The 24,580-nt window shown below is 34.7% G+C and overlaps 1 protein-coding gene across 12 annotated transcripts in view; it reads left to right on the forward strand.

Annotated features, from left to right (window-relative positions):
* AKAP9 (A-kinase anchoring protein 9) overlaps positions 1-24,580 on the forward strand; it is a 159,885-nt gene that overhangs the window by 70,628 nt on the left and 64,677 nt on the right. For 10 of the 12 annotated variants that reach the window (XR_011502958.1, XR_011502960.1, XM_070508256.1 and 7 more), the window contains 6 exons: positions 189-281; positions 12,624-12,983; positions 14,839-15,063; positions 16,194-16,334; positions 16,824-16,927; positions 19,385-19,590. Coding sequence is in view for 10 of the 12 variants with exons in the window: in XM_070508256.1 (XP_070364357.1) it covers positions 189-281; positions 12,624-12,983; positions 14,839-15,063; positions 16,194-16,334; positions 16,824-16,927; positions 19,385-19,590 (1,129 nt within the window). In the remaining 2 variants the exon portion in view is untranslated. The remainder of the gene's footprint in view (positions 1-188; positions 282-12,623; positions 12,984-14,838; positions 15,064-16,193; positions 16,335-16,823; positions 16,928-19,384; positions 19,591-24,580) is intronic. The other 2 variants (XM_070508290.1, XM_070508293.1) reach the window with 1 other exon arrangement.

A 24,580-nucleotide genomic window follows, 5' to 3' on the forward strand; every position in this document is an offset into this window, starting at 1 on the left:
ATTATAGACTAGAATTATTCACCAGAATTACTGTTTTTAATTAAGAGAACAGAACTGAAAATTATTTACTGAAATTTCTCAGAAGTTTTCTAAGAAATAGTGATGATCTGAGGATATTTTAGAGTAGTAGTTTAAAAATAAGTAGTGTATAATTAGTGTAAATAAGTATGTCATATTTTGCTTTTTAGTTTTCTGGTGAATTTGGAGTGAAACAGGAAACAAATATGGTTACATTGCTGGAAAGGCAATACCAAGAACGATTAGAAGAAGAAGTAGCTAAGGTAAGTTTATAGTTTGTCCAAAAGATTATTGTGGTTTATATTCTCTTTGAGCATTCAAAAAACATAGATTTTACTGATAGTAATGCACTTTATTTTTTGTTAGAAATTTTATACATAGCTCATCTTTAAGTTGTCAATACTGTTATCAACAACAATTGCCTTTAAGTACAATGTTCTGTGAATTTTTCTTTGAGAAAAGATTCTTGTGTTGATGTAGAATAGTAATTAGAAACTTCTCAGGATGCCAAAATAAGTCTTTATTAAGTTGTTACCTTATGAGTAGTACCTTACGAAGGAGTTTGGCCTTCCTTAAAGTTGGGCTATATGGTAGGAAATGAGAAAGAAAGTGGTTGGTCTTTTATATATTACCTTTGCTTACCTCCTCCCAGAGAAGTTACTGTAATCTGAGTGACTATAGATACTCTTAGCTGCTATGCCCAGAGCCATTCTTTTAAACTCTTGAATACCAAACATATCACCCAGTCTACCATTGCAATTCCATTTCTTTTGCCTTATATTCTCTTTTAAAACGTGTGTACCTGATTGGGTTCTTATATTGGAACAGCTGAGTTTGCCTGCTTATTTTATAATGTTTCAAGTGTTCTAATATAACAATCCCAGTGGAGTATATGCATTTTAAAGATGGATGATAGGATATACAGGAAATGTATAAAGAATTAGGTTAAATGTAAATTAGATGAAGAGGTCAAGACCCAAGGAACTATATGGGCCATAAAGACTTATTCACTTATATACGTGAATTGAGTGTTTAGTTCTTGGAGAGTAAAGTAAACAGTGAGGCACTGACACTTTTATATAGCTATCATTGTCTAGTTCTTTAGAGAAATGCAGACTTTCTCTGGAACTTAGTTCTTACATGAATTTCTCAGGTAGAATGTTATAGCAGGGCATCATAGTATAGCAATTAAGAGCATGAGGTTTGGTATAGGATATACTATGCTCTAAACACTTAATTCTTCTGGTTTACCACGTTTATGATCTTAGGAAAGTTACTTACCTTCTGAGTCTCAGCTCCCTCATTGTTAAAAGAGGAGTATAATAGGAATAATAGTAATGCTTACAAGGATTCAGTGAACTGATACATATAAAGCACCTAGTAGATGATAAATGATATTTTTAAACTACTCTTTTTACTGTGATAATGGTGATGATATAAATATGTTTTGTAAAGCATCATTCATCGAAGCCAGTAGCAAAGCACCAAAGTGCAGATCAGTGAAAACTGTTCCAAAGGCAGCCAAGGTACTGTGGTCTAAGAGACATTTGATGGCCTAGCTTGATCCTAGAATATATAGATTGTTGACATTAGTTACCAGTACTGATGGGATTATGCTCTTTCCTATACTCCTCACATTGAATCTATTAGCATAGAAATACGATGTGATATCTCTCATCTTGGAAAAAGATTGAGAACTGTTGTTTTAAAACATTGAGCACCATTCGTTTTTTGTGATTGTTGTTTTGTTTTGTTTTTGTGAGGAAGATTGGCCCTAAGCTAACATCTGTTGCCAATCTTCCTCTATTTTATGTGGGATGCTGCCACAGCATGGCTTGACAAGTGGTGCTAGGTCTGTGCTGGGGATCTGAACCTGCAAACCCCAGGCCGCTGAAGTGGAGCACGTGAAGTTAACCAGTACACCACTGGGCTGGCCCCTGGTTTTGTTTTGTTTTGTTTTTTGTGAGGAGGATTGGCCCTGAGTGAACATCGGTTGCCCATTGCCTCTTTTTTTTTTTTTTGGCACCTGAGCTAACATCTGTTGCCAATCTATTTTTTTTTCTTCTTCTCCCCAAAGTGGACCCAGGATGTAGTTGTATATTCTAGTTGTAGGTCCTTCTGGTTGTGCTGTGTGGGATGCCACTTCAGCATAGCTTAATGAGTGGTGCTAGGTCCGCATCCAGGATCTGGACCAGCAAAACCCTGGGCCACCAAAGTGAAGCACATGAACCCAACCACTCAGCCATGGGTCCAGCCCTCAATCTGCCTCTTTTTGCTTGAAGAAGATTGTCCGTGAGCCAACATCTCTGCCAATCTTCCTCTGTTTTGTATATTGGATGCCACTACAGCAGAGAACCATTCTTTTAAAACCACAAGGTATATAGAAGAAGCCCAATAGGGATGGTGATTCCCAGTATAGATCACATTAGATTCAGCCTGTGATTTGTGTATGTACTACTGAAAATTAGACATTCATTTACATTTCACTGCCAGGCATTGTTCCAAATGCTGGAGTATAGGAAAGTGAGAAAGAGATGAAATCTTTGTTCCCATAGACCTTACATTCTAGTTGGTGCAGATAGACAATATACAGATGGTGATAAGTACTTTGAAGAAAAAGCAAACCTGGGTAATAGCACTGGGAAAATTCCATGAGGAGTGAGATGGTGTTATTTTATATAAGGATATCACAGAAGGCCTCACTTTTGAAGTGATATTAGAGGAGAACTTTGAAGGAAGTGAGCGAGTAAATCATGAAGATGACAGATTGAACACCTTTTAAGAAAGTGTGATGCAAGAGAAAGAGAAAAGTCAAGATTTAACGTATTCCAACAAGACGTCTCGGAGAGGTAGTCAAAGAAAATTGGCAAGAGTGTGAAGGTCACTTGCCCAACCGCCAGCTCTGCTGAGTTCGAGGACGGTTTGATTCAGTCCTGCCACCCGCATATTCGTGGGACCTGTTTGGTGAAATATTGTGAAATCCTGGCACATATTTATCCCCTCAGCAGATATAACTGGTTACAGGAGGAAGAAATACAGAGAAAAGAAGCCAATGACCTGCCCTTCAGGAAAAAATATTACTCCAGGTTTTTTGACCTAAGCAACTAGAAAATTGGAGTTTGCTATTTACTTAAGTGTCAGATATAGGAGGGAAAAGACTGCAAAGGAGTAGTTTTTGAAGAGGAATGGGAAACTTAAGAATTCAGCTTTTGACCCATGAAATGTAAAGCTCTTATTAAATGTCTAAATATAAATGTTGAAGAAGTGGTTGGATATATAAATCTAGAGTTCAGGAAATAGGATAAAACTAGATATGAAAATATGGTAGTTAGTATGTAGGGCAGTGTTTTTCAAACTGTAGATTGTAACTCATTTTTAAGACATGAAATCAATTTATTGGTTTGGGACCAGGATTTTAATATTAGTGGAAATTTTTAATTATATAAAGACACACAGGTACCTAGGTATGCTTTGGGTCACAATATAAAATGTTTTTTATTGTTATGTGTGTGTTTACCATGGTTGCTGTGAAAAAAATTGAAGAAAACTGATACAGTGAGCAGGTAGAGTACAGGTCTGGAGAATGCCAGTGTTTAGAGGTCAGAGAAATGAGGAAGAACAAGAAATGGAGAAAGCAGTAAGTTAAATATGGGAAGAAAAAAATTGCCTTACAGAAGCTAAGTAATAAAAGTGTATCACGAAGAAAATTTATTAAACTGTGTGATATGTTTCTGATAAGAAAGATTAGAACTGCAAATCAATCATTGAATTTTACAATGTGAAATCATTGCTGACTTTCACAAGGACATATTTGCTGGGGTAGTGAAGACAAACTATGATTAGATTGGATTTGAGAATGCGTGAAGGAGAAGAATGAAGAGAAACTGTTTTGAGATTTTACTTGAAAGAGGAGCAAAGAAATAGTGATAGCTAAAGGGTAGCTAACAGGTTGATGTAGGGAGTCAAGTGGTGAATTTTTGTTGTTGCTGTTTTGCTTTTGTTTAAGATGAGAGATGTCACATCGTATTTCTACACTAATAGAAATGATTGATGAGGGAGGAACAGTTGCTGGAATAGTGTCCTTGAGTAGATCAGAGAAGATGTGACCCCCTGGAGGGTTACCATTAGATAGGAGCGTTGCAGTTTAATCCATGATAATAGGAAGGAAGGCAGAGAATATTTGGTTCATGATTCAGGTACGTTTTCAGATCTGTTATTTGAAGCCTGTGGAAGTTCCTCTGCTGATGGCTTCTATTATTAAAATAAGAAGCTAGGTCAGCAGTTGAGAATGAGAAGGGAAGAGAAGACATGAGAGCTTTAAGGAGAGAGGAAAGGGCTGTCTAGGAGAAGGAATAAGAAATGGAAAAGACAAGGGAAATTGACTAGAATTGCTCTATATCATTAAGGGCCCATTTCAAGGGTGGTGGTGGTGAATTTAAAATGAAACCAGTCAGCTTGTTTGGATTTCTGTTTTTCTCCTCAGTTAAGTTCAGCTCCATAGGCACGGAGTGGGCAGAGTTCATTGTAACCACAGGTGGAGTTTGGTTAGATGATATAGTAAATGGTAAAGGAGGGAATACAGGGTAGCTGAGTCTGTTTTTTTAGTTTCCAAACTACACAGTTCTTTTAATTCTTGTTGTTACTCATTTCTAATCTAAATGCATATACAAAAGAAGGTGATTTTTATACCAATTTTTCTATGTTTCAAAAGCTTCCTTTCTAACTTAACATATGGTCAGATTTTTGTTGTTGGTAATCATCTTTATTGAGGTATAATTTACATACAATGAAATTCACCAATTATAAGCACAAAACTTGGTGAGTTTTAACCAATGTTTACAGTTATGACACCAACACCACAATTGAAATATAAAACATTTCTATCACCTGCAAAGTTTCTTCATAACCTTTTGGAGACAGTCTCTTCCTTTTTATATTGCTGGATTCTATTTGCTTACATTTTGTCAAGGATATTTATGTCTATAAAATTATCTGTAGTTTTATTTTCTTGTAATGTCCTTGTTTGATATCAGCATAATGCGGGCCTCATAAAATGTTGAAATATATTCCTTCTATTTTCTGGAAGAATTTATGTAAAATTGGCGTTATTTTATCCTTAAATATTTTGAAGAATTTGCTAGTGAATCAAGCTGAGCCTGAAATTTTACTTGTTGGAAAGTTTTTTTTTCTGCTTTTTTTTTCCCCTCTCCAAATCCCCCAAGTTCATCATTGTATATTTTAGTTATTAGTCCTACTAGTTGTGGCATGTGGGATACCGCCTCAGCATGGCCTGACAAGTCCACATGCCATGTCCACGCCCAGGATCCGAACCAGCAAAACCCTGGGCCGCCAAAGCGGAACTAGCGAACTTCACTCAGCCACAGGGCCAGCCCCGGAAAGTTGTTTTTAAACTATGAATCCAATTTCCTTAATAGCTTTGTTTTATTCAGTTATTTCTTTTAGACTGAGCTTTGGTAGTTTGTGTCTCTCAAGGATTTGGTCCATTTTTTCTAAGCTGCTGAATTTATATTGGTAATATTGTTCATAATATCCCTTTTCATTTAATGTCTGTGGGATCTATATATTTTTAAAAATTATTTTATTGAGGTCATATTGGTTTGTAACATTGTGTAATTTGAAGTTATATTATTATGTATCAGTTACTGTATAGACTGCATCGTGCACACCACCAACACACTAGTTGTTATCCATCACTGTACTATGTGCCCTTTTACCCCTTTTTCCCTCCCCCCAACTCCCTTCCCTTCTGGTGCCCACTAATCTGTTCTCCTAGCCATGTGTTTATCTTCCAATAAGAGTGAAATCATGCAGTGTTTGTCTTTGTCTGGCTTATTTTGCTTAACATAATACCCTCAAGTTCCATCCATGTTGTTGCCAATGGGATGATTTTGTCTTTTCTTATGGCTAAGTAGTATTCCATTGTATATATACATACTGCATCTTCCTTATCCATTCATCAGTTGATGGGCTCTTGGGTTGCTTCCATGTCTTGGCTATTATTAATAATGCTGCAGTGAACATAGGGGTGCCTAGGTCTATTTATATTGTTGATTTCATGTTCTTTGGATAAATACTCGGTAGTGGGATAACTGGGTCATATGGTATTTCTATTTTTAATTTTTTGAGAAATCTCCTTACTATTTTCCATTGTGGCTGCACCAGTTTGCATTCCCACCAGCAGTGTATGAGGGTTCCCTTTTCTCCACATCCTCTCCAACATTTGTTATTTTTTGTCTTGGTTATTCTAGCCATTCTAATGGGTGTAAGGTGATATCTTAGTGTAGTTTTGAGTTCCGTTTCCCTGATGATTAGTGATGTTGAACATCTTTTCATGTTCCTATTGGCCATCTTCTTTGGAAAAATGTCTGTTCATAGCCTCTGCCCGTTTTTTAGTCGGGATTTTTGTTGTTGTTGTGTGAGTTCTTTATACATTTTGGAGATTAACCCCTTGTTGGATATATGATTTGCAAATATTTTCTCCCTGTTGGTGGATTGTCTTTTCATTTTGTTCATGGTTTTCTTTGCCTTGCAGAAGCCCTTTAGTCTGATTTAGTTCCACTTGTTAATTTTTTCTTGTGTTTCCCTTTCCGGAATAGACATGCTATTCAAAAAGATGCTTCTGAGACTGATGTCAAAGAGTGTACTGCCTATATTTTCTTCTAGGAGTTTCATGGTTTCAGGTCTTACCTTCAAGTCTTTAATCCATTTTGAGTTAATTTTTTGTGCGTCGTGTAAGATAATCATCTATTTTCATTCTTTTGTGTGTAGCTGTCCAGTTTTCCAAACACTGTTTATTGAAGAAACTTTGCTTTCTCCATTTTATGTTCTTGCCTCCTTTGCTGAAGATGAGCTCTCCATAGGTGTGTAGTTTTATTTCTGGGTTTTCAGTTCTGTTCCGTTGATTTGTGTGTCTGTTTTTGTACCCGTACCATGCTGTTTTGATTACTATATCTTTGTGGTATATTTTGAAGTCAGGAACTGTGATGCCTACATCTGTTCTTTTTTCTCAGGATTGCTTTAGCTATTTGGGGTCTTTTGTTTTTCTATATGAATTTTAGGATTCTTTGTTGTATTTCCATGAAGAATGTTATTGGGATTCTAATTGGAAAGGCATTGAATCTGTAGATTGCTTTGGGTAGTATGGACATTTTAACTGTTTATTCTTTCAATCCATGAGAATATCTTTCCATTTCTTTATGTCTTCCTGGATTTCTTTCAGTAATGTCTTATAGTTTTCACTGTATAACTCTTTCACCTCCTTCGTTAATTTTATTCCTAGATAGTTTATTCTTTTTGTTGCAATTGTAAATGGGATTGTATTCTTGAGTTCTCTTTCTGTTAGTTCCTTATTAATGTGTAGAAATGCAACCAATATTCTTAAGTTGATTTTGTACCTTGCAATATTGCTGTAGTTGTTGATTATTTCTAAGTTTTCTAGTGGATTCTTTAGGGTTTTCCATATATATCATATCATCAGCAAACAGTGAGAATTTTACTTCTTAATTTCCAATTTGGATACCTTTTATTTCTTTTTCTTGCCTAATTGCTCTGGCCACAACCTCCAGTACTATGTTGAATAGGAGTGGTGAGAGTGAGTACTCTGTCTTGTTCCTGTTCTCAGAGGGATGGCTTTCAGTTTTTCACCACTAAGTATGATGTTGGCTGTGAGTTTGACATGTATGGCCTTTATTATATTGAGGTACTTTCCTTCTGTACCTATTTTGTTGAGAGTTTTAATGATAAATGGATGTTGGATCTTGTCAGATGCTTTCTCTGCATCTATTGAAATGATTGTGTGATTTTTATTCCTCATTTTGTCAGTGTGGTGTGTCACATCGATTGATTTGTGGATGCTGAACCATCCCTTTGTCCCTGCTATAAATCCCACTTGGTCATGGTGTATGATCCTTTTAATGTGTTGCTGTGTTTGGTTTGCCAATATATTGTTGAGGTCTTTTGCATCTATGTTCATCAGTGATATTGGCCTGTAATTTTCCTTCTTTGTGTTGTCGTTGTCTGGTCTTGGTATCAGAGTAATGTTGCCCTCGTAGAATGAGCTAGGATGCATTCTGTCTTCTTCAATTTTTTGGGATAGTTTGAGAATAGGTATTAAATCTTCTTTGAATGTTTGGTAGAATTCTCCAGAGAAGCCATCTGGTTCTGGACTTTTGTTTTTTGGAAGGTTTTTGATTGCCATTTCTGTCTCATTACTTGTGATTGGTCTATTCAAATTCTCTATTTCTTGCTGATTGATTCAGTTTGGGGAGGTTGTATGAGTCTAAGAATTTGTTCATTTCTTCTAGATTATCCCATTTGTGGGCATATAGTTTTTCATAGTATTCTCTTATAATCCTTTTATTTTTGTGGTATCCATTGTAATTTCTCCTTTTTCATTTTTAATTTTATTTAGTTGCACCTTGTCTCTTTTTTCCTTAGTGAGTCTGGCTAACGGTTTGTCACTTTTGTTTATCTTCTCGAAGAATCAGCTCTTAGTTTCATTGATCCTTTCTGTTGTTTTTTTTTTCTTTATTACATGTGTTTCTGCTCTAATTTTTATTATTTCCTTCTTCTGACTTTGGTCTTTGTTCTTCATTTTCTAGTTCTGTTAGCTGTAGTTTGAGATTACTTATTTGAGATTTTTTTGTTTGTTGAGGTGGGCCTGTATTGCTGAAAATTTCCCTCTTAGTACTGCTTTTACTTCATCCCATAAGAGTTGATGTGTTGTGTTTTCATTTTCCTTTGTCTCCAGGTATTTTTTGATTCCTCCTTTGATTTCCTCATTGATCACTGGTTGTTCAATAGCATGTTGTTTAATCTCCACATATTTGTGCCTTTCTGTGGGATCCTTTGTCAGTCTCGCCAGAAGTTTATCAATTGTATTGATATTTTCAAGGATCCAGCTTTTGGGTTTTCTTATTTATTTTCATTGATTCCTGTTCTTATATTATTTACTTGTTTCTGCTTGCTTTGGTTTTAATTTGCTGTTCTTTTCTAGCTTCATGAAAGACCTTTCTTCTTTTCTAATATATGCATTTAATGCTAAAAGTTTCCCTTTAAGCACTCCTTTATGGAGCATTCCACAAATTTTCATTCAAGTATTTTATTTCTCTTATGACCACCTCTTTGATTCATGGGTTATTTAGAAACTTGTTGTTATCTACATTTTTGGGATTTTCACATATCTTCCAGTTGATTAACTTAATTAATATAATAATTTTTAATTTCTTTGTGGTCAGACATACCTTTTGTGATTTCACTTCAGTTAAATTTGTTGTCCAAAATATGTTCTGTCTGGTTGAATGCTCCATACTTGAATGTGTATTCTGCTGTTCGAACTTTAGGTTTCCCTCTGATGTTATTTCCTTTCAGCTTAAAAACCTTAACATTAACATTTCTGTTAGAGAAGACCTGCTGACAATAAATTTGACGTACAACAAATTGTATGTCGTCTAATTTTGAATTATATATTGAACATTTTGAATATTGTCTTGTGTAGACTCTTATAATCCTCTGGAGAATGTTAATTTCTTTTTTTTTTAAATAGACAGCCAGGTTAGTTTCAGACCACAAGTTGTGTTTCACTTTCCCCATACAGATCTCTTCTCCAAGTTTTGATTCCCTCTGCTGTTTGCTTGCTTTTGTTTAATTTTCAGAGTTCTCAGGTAGTTGTTTTTGTATTTTGTTCAGAGATTTTAGTTGTAATCAGTGGAAGAGAGAGGCTGTAATGGGCTGACTTTATGCTCACCACAGTTACAAGTCTCTGTCTTGTGTATTTTTATTCTACAATTTAGATACAATTATTATTGCTTTATACCCATCACTGTTTAGATTTATCCACATATTTACAAAAAAAATTTTAATGCTCTAATCCTTTTTGCATCTTAAGCCGTTCTTCCAGGATCATTTTTCTGCTTTTTGAGAGACATCCTTTAGAAGTTCTTTTACTGGTGATCTATTGGGCATAAACTCTGTTTCTATTTGTCTATTTTATGTCTTTATTTTGCTTTTATTCATGAAAGATGGTTATTTTAACCATTGGAATTGACAGTTATTTTTATGTCAGAACTTTAAAGATAACATTCATTGTTTTCTGACTTCCCTTGTTTGTGCTGAGAAAGTCCTTTTCATTTTCGTTGTTGTTTCCTCATAGGTAATACATCTCTGTTCTCTGTTCTCTGGAAACTTTAAGATCTTTCTATTTGTCCTTCTATGATTCATTGGTCTTCTTGACTCTTAGGAGTGGTATTTTCTATATTCTCACCCATTAGCTGAGCTCATGAAATATTTTCATGAAATAGCTCATGCAATATTTCCTTTCCACTGTTTCCTCCTGGAACTCTGATTAGATGTTGGTTGATCTTCTCACTCTGTCCTTCATATCTCTTTGCCTCTCTTTTGTATTATTACTCTTTTTGTCTTTCCACATTGCATTCTTAGTATTGAGAGACAAAGGGACAAGCAAATCTGATTCAAGACAGGATATTAAAGTAAAAGCCACAGCCAGTGCAGTGGTGCAGCAGTTAAGTGCTCATGTTCCACTTCAGCGGCCCGGGGTTTGCCAGTTCAGATCCTGGGTGCGGACACGGCACCACTTGGCAAGCCATACTGTGGTAGACGTCCCACATATAAAGTAGAGGAAGATGGGCACTGATGTTACCTCAGGGTCAGTCTTCCTCAGCAAAAAGAGGAATATTGGCGGAAGATGTTAGCTCAGGGCTAATCTTCCTCAAAAAATAAAATAAAATAAAGTAAAAGCCAGTCTTAGAGTCTTGATCACTAGTTAGAGAAGACTGAAGTATGTTTTGCTAAGCTCTATTGCCTGGCCCACTAATTCTTTCATCTTTCTCTTTGCTATAATGGGCATATTTTCCAGATGACATTGTCTGGAACATCATTACCAAACCCTGGATCTGTCTGAGCTAGCATGGGCATTCAGGAGGTCCAGTTTGTTAGGTGAGATGTTATAGTGAGGTTGTCTGGGCAGAAACAGTATAATATATGTAGTGTTTAAGATGCTTGAGTTCTATAGTTAGCCACATTTTGATTCAGATCTCTGCTCTAACATTTATTTGATGTATGATCTTTGACATGGCTCCTAATCTTGCTACACTAAGTCTCTCAGCATTGACTCTTGCTATGATAATTATTCCTCCAAAGTCAGTTTTAGCATTGTACTTCTAGGTAGATTTTTCAGATGTGGAAGTAATAGTATAATGTTACACTTTAGAAAATAAGCTTAGGTGAGACTGCAAGATTTCAAACCCCAGCTTCCACCATTTATTTGCTTTGGGGTCAAATTACTTAATATCTCTTCTTCATTTCCTTATTTATTACATTGGGGTAATAACAGTACCTAGATTGTAAGATTAAATGAAAATAATACAAGGTTTAATAATGATTGCTGCTGCTTTTATTGTTTTGTACTACTTATCATCAGTATTATTTCATTGAAGCAGGACTTCATTCAACAGCTAGAGGACATAACATCAGGGAAGAAGGAGGCTAGCAGGACCCAAGATAGGCAAATCAGGTTCCAGAAATGACATTAAAGCGATAGTCCAATTATACAGCCTGGACCAACAGGGAAAACAGAGAAAGTTGAAGGTCAATGGGCACAAAAGTTTTGAATCCCAGGCATGCTTTCTTAGTTTATGCCAAAGCTTCCCCCATTGCAAATTATCTTTGGAGATGAGACTTGGAATAAAGTTATTGATGCAGTTGGTTCTCAAAGACTTGCACTTGTCAGAGCCAAGGCTGCTGGTGAGAATTTCTAAGTACTGGGTGGGACTGAAATAAGCATATTCAGGATCATAGTTGTAGTGGAAAGTCACAGTGGATTAGATTGAATTGTATAATCTTACTTACCAATCACACAAACCTAGTGTTCCATTTCTGAGAATTTACTATAAGGAAATCAGAAAGGATATGCACAATGATAGACTTACAAAGATTTCATCACAGTGGTGTTTAACATAGTGTTAGTAGAATGGAATGAATTTAAATGTCAAACACAGAGAATTAATTAAAAAAATCTGTAATACATCTATATAATATGAAACTTTAAACCCATTGAAAATTACAGAGAAATGTATTTCTTGACTTGTAAAGATATTTACTATAGTTAAGCTATAAAAACGTATTACAGTATTCGAATATGACTACTTTTTTATGAGAAAAATGCATATCTGTATCTATTCATATCCACATCTGTGTATAAAGAAGAAGAGGAAGAAGATTTGGACTGTATTTACTAAAGTGTTACTAGTGATTTTTCTTGGAAAAGAGAAATATAAGGGCTGTTATGTCCTTCTTTCTAATTTATGTACTGAAGATTAATTGTTGTTGTAGTAAGAAAAGTTTTTTAGTTTTTTTTAATTTAAAGAGGCGAGCTGTAAAATACTTTGGCATTTGATTCACTATAAAAGAGAGAATCTTTATCTCTGTATCATTTTTGCATAGAATTTCTTAGTTTAAAACCATAAGGCCATACTTTTTTTCTAATTCATATAATTTTGAGTGGTAGCTTGCTTTTTTAATTCCTGCTCGTGTTTATAAATCTAATCCTTTTTTGTTTATTTCCATAGGTCATTGTGTCAATGAGCATAGCATTTGCCCAACAAACTGAACTAACTAGAATATCTGGGGAAAAGGAAGATACTACATCATCAAAACAAGCACAGGCTCTCTGTCAGCAAGAAGAAGAACGTTGTTTAAATGAAATGAAATTATCACAGGGTCAGCTTGGTTTTCAGACTTTCAAGGCAGCAGACATGAAATTTAAAGAAGAATTTAAACCACTTAGTAAAGAGTTAGGAGAAGATGGAAAGGAAGTTCTCTTATCAAATAATGATAATCTGGACGATATACTAGAATTGAAGGACCATGAACTGACTATTTCAGAAGAAATATTCTCCAAAGATAAAACATTTATAGCCAGAGAATCTGTAAGTATGCTTCCTTGAATAGAAAGACTTATAAAAAATTGTGACTTCCTTCATTATAAAAATATTAGCAGTAATGTTGCTTGATGGAGAAGGAAAGTGCAGTCCTCCCTCAGCATCTGCAGGGCATTGGTTCCAGGACCCCCTGTGGATACCAAAATCCACAGATGCTCAAGTTCCGTATATAAAATGATGTAGTATTTGCATATAATCTATTCACATCCTTCTGTATACTTTGTCATCTTCAGATTACTTATAATGCCTAATACAATATAAATGCTATGTAGATAGTTGTTACAGTATATTGGTTAGGGAATAATGACAAGAAAAAAAGTCTGTACATTTTCAGTAGAGACACAGTCATCACAGACTTTTCCATCTGCGGTTGTTGAATCTGTGGATGTGAAACCTGCAGATATGGAAGGCCAGCTGTATCAAATCTAGTCTTGACTTAAGTTTCATATTACGAATGTATTTTATTACTTGTAAAGGTATGTGAATAAATAATTTAATATTATTAAATAAAACAAGTCTGGTTCATAGTATTCTCGATTGTCTTATACACATTGTGCATGGTAAAATATCATTGTAAGTTATATTGACATTAATTTTATTTCAGTCAATTCAAGATTAATTATACTACAATTTGGCAATATGTATAAATAAAGGATTTGTTTAATTTAATATGATAACAACACAAGAAAATACCTAACTATTTAGGAAGACAATTTAAAGCATTCTACTCTGTATGCTAATTCTCTGTCTCTTTACTTATTCATTAATGGAGGATCTGTGTCTGTACCGCAACTCTTTGTGCTTTTAACAGAAAGTAATAAATCCTACTTCTTTTAAATTTATCTAAATGCAAATTTCTGATTATGTTCAGGATAGGTTATGTCTTGTTTAGAGGCATGTTCAAAAAGTTGTCATCTCTTTATGAAGTGCAGAACTTGTGAGATATTCATGAAAACCTTTTTGATTTACCAACAACTGTTCAAGGCAGGATGATTCATTTGAGTAGTAGCTCTTCAGGAATTGAAGTTGTAGAAATCCATTAAGGAGTTGACTCCTTATGAATATGAGCTCTTATTTCCAAATAAAAATTATTGAAGATTGTCTCTTATCAAGCAGTTCTCTGTATTACCTTGATGACCACTGCATAATATAGATAAAATAGGTAAAATTTATTGTTTTATGTTTGATTTTAAAATATAAGTATTCCATTTATATTATTTCCCCATCATAAATGTTAAGAGGAATAGTGGAGTTAGAGCTTCATTAAGAGTGGAAGAAATCTTGAGTATCTTTCTTTATTCTTCTCTCTTAGAATTAGATTACCTCTAAACTAACCGATAAAAAGCTATTTTTGCTTTTGGAGAATAACATATATAATGGTAATTAACTTCATGTTGATTTGGAATTATAATTACAACAAATATCTTTTCAAATTACTTATGTTTTAGTTTAATAATGAGAATTAAAAATCAGATTCTTTAGGGGCTGGCCCAGTGGCATAGCAGTTCAGTTTGTGTGCTCTGCTTCGGCTTCCTGGGGCTCACTGGTTCAGATCTCGGGCGCAGACCTACACACCACTTATCAAGCCATGCTGTGATAGGTGTCCCACCTATAAAATAGAGGAAGATGGGCACAGATGTTTTCTCAGAGCCAATCTTACTCAGCAAAAAGAGGAGGATTGGCGGCAGATGTTAGCTCAGGGCTAATTTCCTCAAAAAAAAAGAAAGCTAAAAATTAGATGCTTTATGGGGTTAATAGTATAATTACTTTCATATTTGTTTAAAACACTGATGCTGACAGATTTCCACAAAATGTTTTATGTTTTTTTTTTTAACTGTTATAGATCCATGAGGAGATTTTGGTATCAAGCATGGATGCTTCTAGACAGCTAATGTTAAATGAAGAACAGTTGGAAGATATGAGGCAGGAACTTGTACGACAATACCAAGAACATCAACAGGCAACAGAACTGTTAAGGCAGGCACACATGCGCCAGATGGAGAGACAACGGGAAGACCAGGAACAACTACAAGAAGAGATTAAGAGACTGAATAAACAGTTAGCCCAGGTATGGGACCTAGAGTCCCTTTTCTCCCCAATTAAAATAGCAGTATTCTTTATACAGCCTTTTTTAAAAAGTCAAAATTATTGCCAAGGTCTGAATAAATACGAATATTTAACATCAGGAACAGACTCCACCAGCATGACAGCTTACATCTTGTTAGGGACACCTAACTCAACTTTGGAGTGCATTGTCACCCTACCATTTTATTTATCTGCCTTTGCTGGCGCTGAAAAAGTGGCTACAAGATTGGTTTTGTTTTTTGTTTTTTTTAATCATCCCATTGACCACACATGGCAAAAGCACTTTGACAATTTTGGAAATTCTTTCTGCTGAGGTGCGGTTGATATTCATTTTTATCATATTCATTTATAGTTTTGTGAGTCCAACAATTAGCATCTCCAAGATTTACCTTTATCTGTCTTTAATCTATCTTTTTAATCGTGAATGGAAATCTGAAGTAGTATGTTTCTGGAACTTTCTCCAGGGAAACATCTCTTCTTGATTTGAGAAATGCAAATTTATATAACGTTCTCATCCCTTTCTTGACTAAATTTACGTACTCCTTGGTATTTGGGAGCTGGATTCTTATCAATTGCTGTATATAATATACTCACAAAATCATTGTAGAAAAGCAAGAAATATTAATGTAAAAGTTCTTATAAAAACAAATTTATTCAATTTAATTTTGGAAACTTAAGCTAAAACTAGAGAGAAGAAATAGAAAATTGTTGAAATATGTTCTTTCAAATATAGAATGCTAGGAAATACAGAAATATTAGGAATATAAAACATAGAAATTTAGAATAATAGGAAAAGAAAGCATATCATTTGGAAAAATTAATTTTGCTTTTCTTCATCGCATTTTGTGAATTTAAACTTCTGAATTTTCAATGCAAAATTGGCATACAAAAATAATATTAATTGAGCTGCACAGTTTCCTTAATTAGCTTTTTTTAAGTTTCAAATTTTGCATTGAACTTGATATATGCTTTTAACCCTTTATCGTGGAATATGAACCATAGATAGAACCAGGGCCTGCTGGTCCTAGGGGGTTAAAAGAAATCTGCTTAATATTTCTGCTTTTTTCTTCTATCGCAAACAATATTCTCTCATGACCTTTTTTTCTTATTTAGAGATCCTCAATAGATAATGAAAACCTGGTTTCAGAGAGAGAGAGGGTGCTTTTAGAGGAGCTGGAAGCGCTAAAGCAGCTGTCTCTAACTGGAAGAGAGAAGCTGTGTTGTGAGCTGCGCAACAGCAGTACTCAAACACAGGTAGTATGGACTTTGGCCCACCTAGGAGCCGTGGATCAACAATGCAGTAGGATCTGTTTGTCTTTGTTCTTGGTGTGAAATGTATTTTTTATAGGTATTGAGCTTAACTTATTTGTAATTGCTTACATGTAAGGTAGGTGGAGTCAAGATGCCTTACATACCATTTAAGGTAATTTGAATCTGACATTGCTATAGCAGCAACTGCTGTTTCGCCAAGGAGCAACCTAACAAACTTTATTGTAGTACTGTAGCATGCCTTAGCTTAAACCCATTAAAAAGTTGTCTCTTTGTTCACTAGAGTGTTTTATCTTTTGTGATAATGCTAATCTCTTGATAAAATATAGTTAAATATTATTTCAAACAGTGTCTATTTTGCGAGCAGAGGTTTCTGTTTCATCTCATAACAATATAGAAGAATGATATGCTTTTTCCAAGATGACTGGTTTTCTTTCTGTCTTGTCCTCTCTACCTTTACATAAACTTAAACAGAATGGGAATGAAAACCAAGGGGAAGTTGAGGAGCAGACCTTTAAAGAAAAGGAATTAGACAGAAAACCTGAAGATGTGCCTCCTGATATTCTGTCTAATGAAAGGTATAGAGAATGTGTATTTTTTCAATACTAAGTGAATTGAAATAGTTTTTTCAATGTTATAAACATTATTTGTCCTTGTTTTCATCTTGTACATTTGTTTGTACATTGTACTCTGTATGTAAAGAATTACCAATTTTTCATCATTAAATAGACAAAACTTTAAAAATATTTTGTATGTAAAGTAATTTTTTTACTGGATGTTCATCATATACCTAACTCAGTAAATGTTAAAGTATTATGTGGTTATTGAACCTTTCTCAATTAATTTTATTCTGCTCATGTGCCATTTTTTATCCTAAAAAACACAATCATACTTGTGAGTTTATTCTTTCACTGCGTGGACATGCAGTCAGTATAAGCTATGCCCTTGTTTGTTTATGATGAGAAAAAATATTGTGTGATAGTCTACATTTAGTTTCTTTCATTTTCTGCTAACCAGATGAGAACTTTTAATCCGTATCCCAGTTTTATAGAGGAATTAATTAATGATCCACTGTTAACAAAACTTTCCTTTAACTTTGATTGTGTAGAGGTTAATATAAAAATGTAAAATATTAAATAAGAATAGTTACCCCACATTAATATTAAAGACTGTAAGCAGAGTATTTTAAAATGTTTGTTCAAATGAAAATAATTTCTTTAGTTTTAAATTAAAACTAATATCTACTAACTTAATTTCCTCCTTTTCAATCTCTGTGACTGTCCACCCTCTGTGTCCTCCTAACCTCCTTCCTCAGCTTGCATGGAGGAATTTGGCCCCTAAGATTTTGGCTTCCCCATTGGATCATCAGTATGGAGCACAGTCAGTATGGAACTCAAACAAGAAAGACAGTGTATGAAAATTAGAGTTACCATAGCAATATAAAATAAACATTTTGTTTATTTTATATTATTTACCTCTAATTGGTATATTCTTTAAATTATGCAGTGTTTAATTTTTAGGAATTTTTGTAGTGAGTGCTGATAAAATGAGTATTCATATTTATTTATTTTTACCATCATATTAATTTTGATAATTGCTCTTACTTAGAAATAATTTCCAATTATCCTAGTCCTAGGGTGTTTGGGACTGAACAAAACCTCAGAAAAAGTTAAAGAAAACTCTTGACTGACTTTCTACTAATTAAATTATTTACAGTTTTATTTTTAATATTTGTGGTCTTGTAAGCAGAGAACTTGATCTAGGTACAAAAATAGAACTCTTTCACTTGGCAGATACTAAAGGGAAACTTTTCCATTTATTACCTTGTCTTAAAATAGTTATGTCATGTGCCTGTGAAAACAGATATCTTCTAACCTGATTGTTGATGATCTCCCGCCAAGTAAAGTTGAGAGAAAAAACTGTCTTGAGGCAGAGGTCCTTTACCATGAAAGTCTCTTATTTTGTCTCCATGTATTAAATAAAAAGTTTGCTGCTGTAGTACCTTTGTTGAATTAAGCTGAACTAAACAAAAAAGTTGTTTAGTTATTCAGATTAATCAGATAATCTTCTGAATCACCATTTATGGAAATATATTTCTTGACTTGGAAAGAGGTTTATGTTAAGCAAAAAAGAAAGCTTACAAAAACACTTTGTCCAGGATAATCACATTTTTGTTTCTACAATGTCTATATATTTATGAGAGACAGGGAAAAACGTCTAGAACGACAGGCATTGAAATAACAATGATTATCTCTGAGTGCTCAGATATTTTGGTAGGTGGATAGCAGTATTTTCTGATTTTTGGAGAATAAGAGTGTATGACTTGTATTTTAAAAAAGAGAGACACACCATTAATTCCATTTGGTTGAAAATAGGTACCTTCTGCTGGCTGAAGTGGGATGTATGTAACTTGAGAAGTTTCTGTCTCTGGAATAGATACAATGAAAAACGATCTCTGATATTTCCTCTGATGTTGGCAGACTGTAGAATTGTACAATAGACCTTTTTAAAAACAAGTCTGCCTGTTTTTGTAATTTAATCATCTAGATCATCACCATGAAGTTACAGAAATACTAACACATTTTTTCTATTGGAATTTGACACAAAAAAGATTAAATGCAAAACATGTGAATAACCATAAATGGTTAATAACTTGCATATACATGGGTACCACCACACTTTTTAAAACTTCACTGTTGCATCTTCTTACAATTTTCTTCTAATCTGGAAGTTCTGCTAGCTTAAAACTTTAGTGATTTGATTTCTTTCAGGTCAATAAAATGCTGCACATTTTAAAAAGTGTTATAGTTCACTGACTGACCAAAATTATCCCGAAGAAAACAACTTTTATGTTATACTTATGAAATAAATCAAAAACAAAAATTACTTAATTTAGGTGCTATTGCATATTGTTTGAGTAGAGAGGATCGTGTGATATGTTATTGTTCAAGCCAAGTATAGTGCGTTTTTTGTGGGACATAAGCAAAGTGTTTGCTTTAAAAATATTAAATTTTAACAAATGTTTCTTTATACAGGTATGCACTCCAGAAAGCTAATAACAGACTTCTAAAGATCCTCTTGGAAGTTGTAAAGACAACAGCAGCTGTTGAAGAAACAATTGGTCGCCATGTCCTTGGTATTCTAGATAGATCTAGTAAAGGCCAGTCATCTGCCAGCTTGATTTGGAGGTCGGAAGCAGAGACACCTCTAAAGTCTTGTGTCCATGAGGAACACACAGGAGGTACTAGTTTTATATGCTGTTGAAACCGTCATCATTACCTTCAATAAATTTTGCTCAGTTCAAGACACTTTGCTATGTGTTGAAAATACAGAAGAGAAAATATTAAAATATTTCCCCAAAAAAAGACCTCCAAACACAAATACATTATTTGTCAAATACTCTCAAAACACCATTATTGTATAGCATTTGCAAGAGTGTGTCATAGAGTTGTCATTATGCGTACTCAGGGTGACTACTGTGCTACATAAGCTAGAGGCTGTTTAATTTCTCCACAAATAAAAGAAACATTCCACATCACCACTCAGGACTCTTAGCAGTATCTATGAGGTGTGGGTGATATCCTGAAACCACCCTATAAATTAAAGAAAGGTTAGAAATAAAGAGCTTTTGAGAACCAAATATCTTACCTGTTGAGATGGTTAGAAGAAAGTATATAAGAAACTCAAGGCTTAATCTTATCTTTGGACTTATCCTCTTCTGAGTCCTTTTTTCCTTTTGGAAAAGTGGTTTGAAGTAAGAGAGAATGTGTGTGGATCCAGAGGTTAGGTCCTGACAGGATGTAGCCATCTTCCTAACTCTGCCTTCTTCCAGCTATAGGGGCTGGGCTCTTTGAATTTCTTACTTTCACATTGCTGACCTCCAGTCTCTCCTGTTTTTTTCAACTCCTTGCTGGAGAAGGAATCAGAAAATCAAAAGGGGGGAAAGTCTTTGTCAGATGGAGAAAGATAGGGTCTGGACTCTTGGATCAGAAGATCAAGCCTGTACTTCACTACCATTCCACACCCAAGCGCTTCTCCTCAGTTAGAGGCCAATGTTCTAAAAATGCCTGTTTATGCAATTTTGGGGAGCATTCTGTTTGTTTCATGTGGAGAATGAGAAGAAATAATCCCACTTACAGAAGGTTTACTAATTACAGGTTGGCTGCTAGCATGTTTCTGAGTGCAGAGGAAAGCACTGATTTGAAATTTTAAGTAAAATTTATTTTAAAACTCCTCAGTCGAGTTCAAAGATAATTTTAAAAACTGCTTTTAGTAAAATAAGAGCTGAAATAATACTGTATTTTTAAACTTCCTTTCAAATTCATTCTTTTCAAACTTAGTAGAAGTATTTTTCAAATTAATTTCGCTCTTGGTTAAGCTCTTAAGAGTGATTTTATTTCAGTATGTGAATCTTGATGTGTAGAAAAGAATTAGGTAATGTTTTCTTGGTCTTGTAAAAGTATTTATCAAATGATGCTTTTTTAAAAACAATTATTTCATAAATTATTTCCCTGGTTTCAGGGAGGGATTGTGCTGTTGTACTGTTAAGACCTAAACCATATTCAAAAGACACTCGGAGCCATGTTCTGTAGATTACAAAAATATTTTGTGCTCTTTTTGTTAGCAGTTCTCTTAGACATTTCTCAAAGTGTTTGCTAAAGTGTTCAGCAAACAACATATCTTAAAAGACAGCAAACTTGCTTCTAAAGCAGGGTTCCTGTAGTTATAAAAAGGAATAAATTGGTAATTTAACTCAAGCACACAGGATTATATTTATCTTCCTTTTCTATGAGAAAGCAGACTTAAAAGGACATCTGATCTACTAGCCTGCTTTCTTGCAAGGTTATGTCTACATCTAATCTCAGTATGGATTAAATATGTCTGTGTTGTCGGCTTCTTTTCCTTTTTTTTTTTTTTGAGGAAGATTAGCCCTGAGCTAACATCTGCCACCAATCCTCCTCTTTTTGCTGAGTAAGGCTGGCCCTGAGCTAACATCCGTGCCTATCTTCCTCTGCTTTATATGTGGGACGCCTACCAAAGCATGGCTTGACAAGTGGTGCCATGTCTGTACCTGGGACCCGAACCAGTGAACCCTGGGCCACCGAAGCAGAACATGCGCACTAAACCTCTGCTCCATCGGGCCGGCCCTGTCTATGTCTTCTTTTAAGATATCCGATAATGAGTAGTTTTTCAGTTATAAGCAATTTTGTCAGTTCACTTCTACAAACATTTATTGAGCAATTTCTCTATGCTCTTTGCTAATTTATAGCTATTCAGTCTAATGAAAGAGGCACTGAGAATCCTATTCAAGGCAAGATAAAGTCATAGTATTTAATATTTTACTTGAACCCACTTTCTATGTATTTGAATCAGTTAGGCCTTTTAAAAATTTAACTATTCAACTGTTAGCTGATTCTGAAAGAATATTAAGATACAAGAAGAAAAATCCACAGTTAAGAAATATAGTGTACAGAATATTATAGCAGAGATAAGAATTTTGCTGGTATTAGCATCATTGGTTATAATGTGCACTTTTCCATTTGATTGCTCAGTCTACGTTTTTGTGTTTGGCAATGATATGCTGGTCTTACCAGTATCATTTGGGGACACTTATCCGATCCATTTTGCATGTTGAAGAAAATGTTGAATTAATAGAATTTATAATTTAAAACTTTGAATTTTCTCATAAACTTTGAAGAAAATACTTTAAAATGTTCATACTCTTTAATCTGATTTGAAGCAACTTTTGCTTTTCAGTTTTTGTATATGACTTTTTGTTGTAGGTAGCACTTGTGATCTATTTTCAGCCCTCAAGCCTGAACTTGTTTAGATTTTAAACATGTATGGACTTGTTAACTCTAAAAAAGATAAATAATTGATTTGCTAATGTTTGCTTCCTCATAAGAGTAACCTAGTTTGTGAAATTGAAGAGAAATTTTGAGTCAATGTGAAATCACTTGAACTTGAGTCAATATTAGACTGGTTCATAAAAATGAGTTCCCCCAGGAGGTGTTGAAAGAAAATTTCCTTGAGGCATGTACTGTGATGGTTTCGCAGTAGAATACTTACCTGTCTCTTAGGAGGCGAGAGACTGAATCTCATTTGGTGCAGCTTCCTTTTGGAGCAGTGTGATGTTATAGACAGAATGCTGGATTAGTAATGAGGAGGCCCTTGATTCTTGTTCCAGCTCACTGTGACCTTGGGCAGATCTCTCAGTCTCCCAGAGCTTCAGTTCAGTTTACGTATCTGTCAGGGACTAGAGTCTGTGGTTTCTAGTTGGAGCCGTAGAGATTTTCAGAAGGCCATTGGGGTAAGGGAATGCACTGTTGTATATCACCTGCTTTAACCTGAGAAACATATTGCTGTCTATATGGAATGAACATGGAATAATCCAAAGCAAATGACCAAAGAACTTTGAATAAACATCATCTGCTGTGTTTAAGACATAGATCTGAGTGGTTTACCAATCTGAAATCATAATTCTGTTCACCAAACTGGCCATTCTGAAATTTCTATTGGCATGTTATGAAATTGCCCTGCCAACTTAGGTTTTTCTCTGGTACCCCCTAAAGACTGGTTATCCTAAATACAGTGTAAGCTTGATGTCTTTCTCATTCCTTTATTTCACTGAAATAAAAAAAGTTCTGTTTCTTCATTGGAGCATATTCAAATTTGTTTTTGTTTGTCTGGTTATATCTTTAAAATGTTATTAACAAAATACATTAAGCTAGTTGACATCTTCTTTTCTAGATACTTTAATGTCTGTTTTTTTCATTAACTATCTAAAAAAATTAATAGGGGCACTTTTTATAATTAATTTTTTATTGAGGTAGCAGTTTATAACATTATATAAATTTCAGATGTACATCATTATATATTGCCTTTCTGGGTAGACTACATCATGGTCACCACCCAAAGTGTAGTTGACTTCTGTCACCGTACAAATGTGCCCTTTTACCTCTTGGCCCTTCCTCCTCCCCCCTTCCCCTCTGGTCACCACCAATCTATTCTGTGTGTGTGTTTGTTGTTGTGTTTTTGTATCTTCCACATATGAGTGAAATCATATGGTATTTGTCTTTCTCCGTCTGACTTAATTTTGCTTTGCATAGTACCTTCAAGGTTCATCCGTGTTGTTGCAAATGGCAAGATTTCATCTTTTTTTTTATGACTAAGTAATATTCCATTGTTTATATATACCACATCTTTATCTGTTCATCTGTCAGTGGATACTTAGATTGTGTCCAAGTCGTGGCTATTGTAAATAATGCTACAGTGAACATAGGGGTGCAGAAATCTTTTTGAGTTAGTGTTTTCCTGTTCTTTGGATAAATACCCAGAAGTGGAATAGCTAGATCATATAGTAGTTCTATTTTTATTTTATTTTTTTATTTTTTATTTTTTAAGATTTTGTTTTTTTCCTTTTTCTCCCCAAAGCCCCCTGGTACATAGTTGTATATTCTTAATTGTGGGTCCTTCTAGTTGTGGCGTGTGGAATGCTGCCTCAGCGTGGCTCGATGAGCAGTGCCATGTACGCGCCCAGGATTCGAACAGACATAATACTGGGCCACCTACAGCGGAGTGCGCGAACTTAACCACTCAGCCACGGGGCCAGCCCCCCTATTTTTATTTTTTGAGGAATCTCTATACTGTTTTCCATGGTGACTGCACCAGTTTACATTCCCACCAGCAGTGTGTGAGGGTTCCCTTTTCTCCACATCCTTTCCAACACTCGTTATTTCTTGCCATTTTAATAATAGCCATTCTGATGGGTGTGAGATGACATCTCATTGTGATTTTGATTTGTATTTCCCTAATAATTAGTGATATTGAACATCTTTTCATGTGCTTCTTGGCCATCTGTATATCTTCTACTCAGTTTTTGATGAGGTTGTTCATTTTCTTGTTGTTGAGTTGTATGAATTCTTTATATATTTTGGATATTAACCCCTTATCAGATGTATGATTTGCAAATATCTTCTCCAACTTGGTAGGTTGTCTTTTCATTTTGTTGATGGTTTCTTTTGCCATGCAGAAACTTTTTAATTTGATGTAGTCCCAATTGTTTATTTTTTCTTTTGTTTCCCTCACCTGAGGAGACATATTCAAAAAGATACTGCTAAGATGTCAGAGTGTCCTGCCAATGTTTTCTTCCAGAAGTTTTATGGTTTCAGGTCTTTTATTCAAGTCTTTAATCCATTTTGAGTTAATTTTTGTGTATAGTGTAAGATAGT

The sequence above is a fragment of the Equus asinus genome, chromosome 1 (assembly GCF_041296235.1).
Source record: "Equus asinus isolate D_3611 breed Donkey chromosome 1, EquAss-T2T_v2, whole genome shotgun sequence".
Taxonomy (NCBI): domain Eukaryota; kingdom Metazoa; phylum Chordata; class Mammalia; order Perissodactyla; family Equidae; genus Equus; species Equus asinus.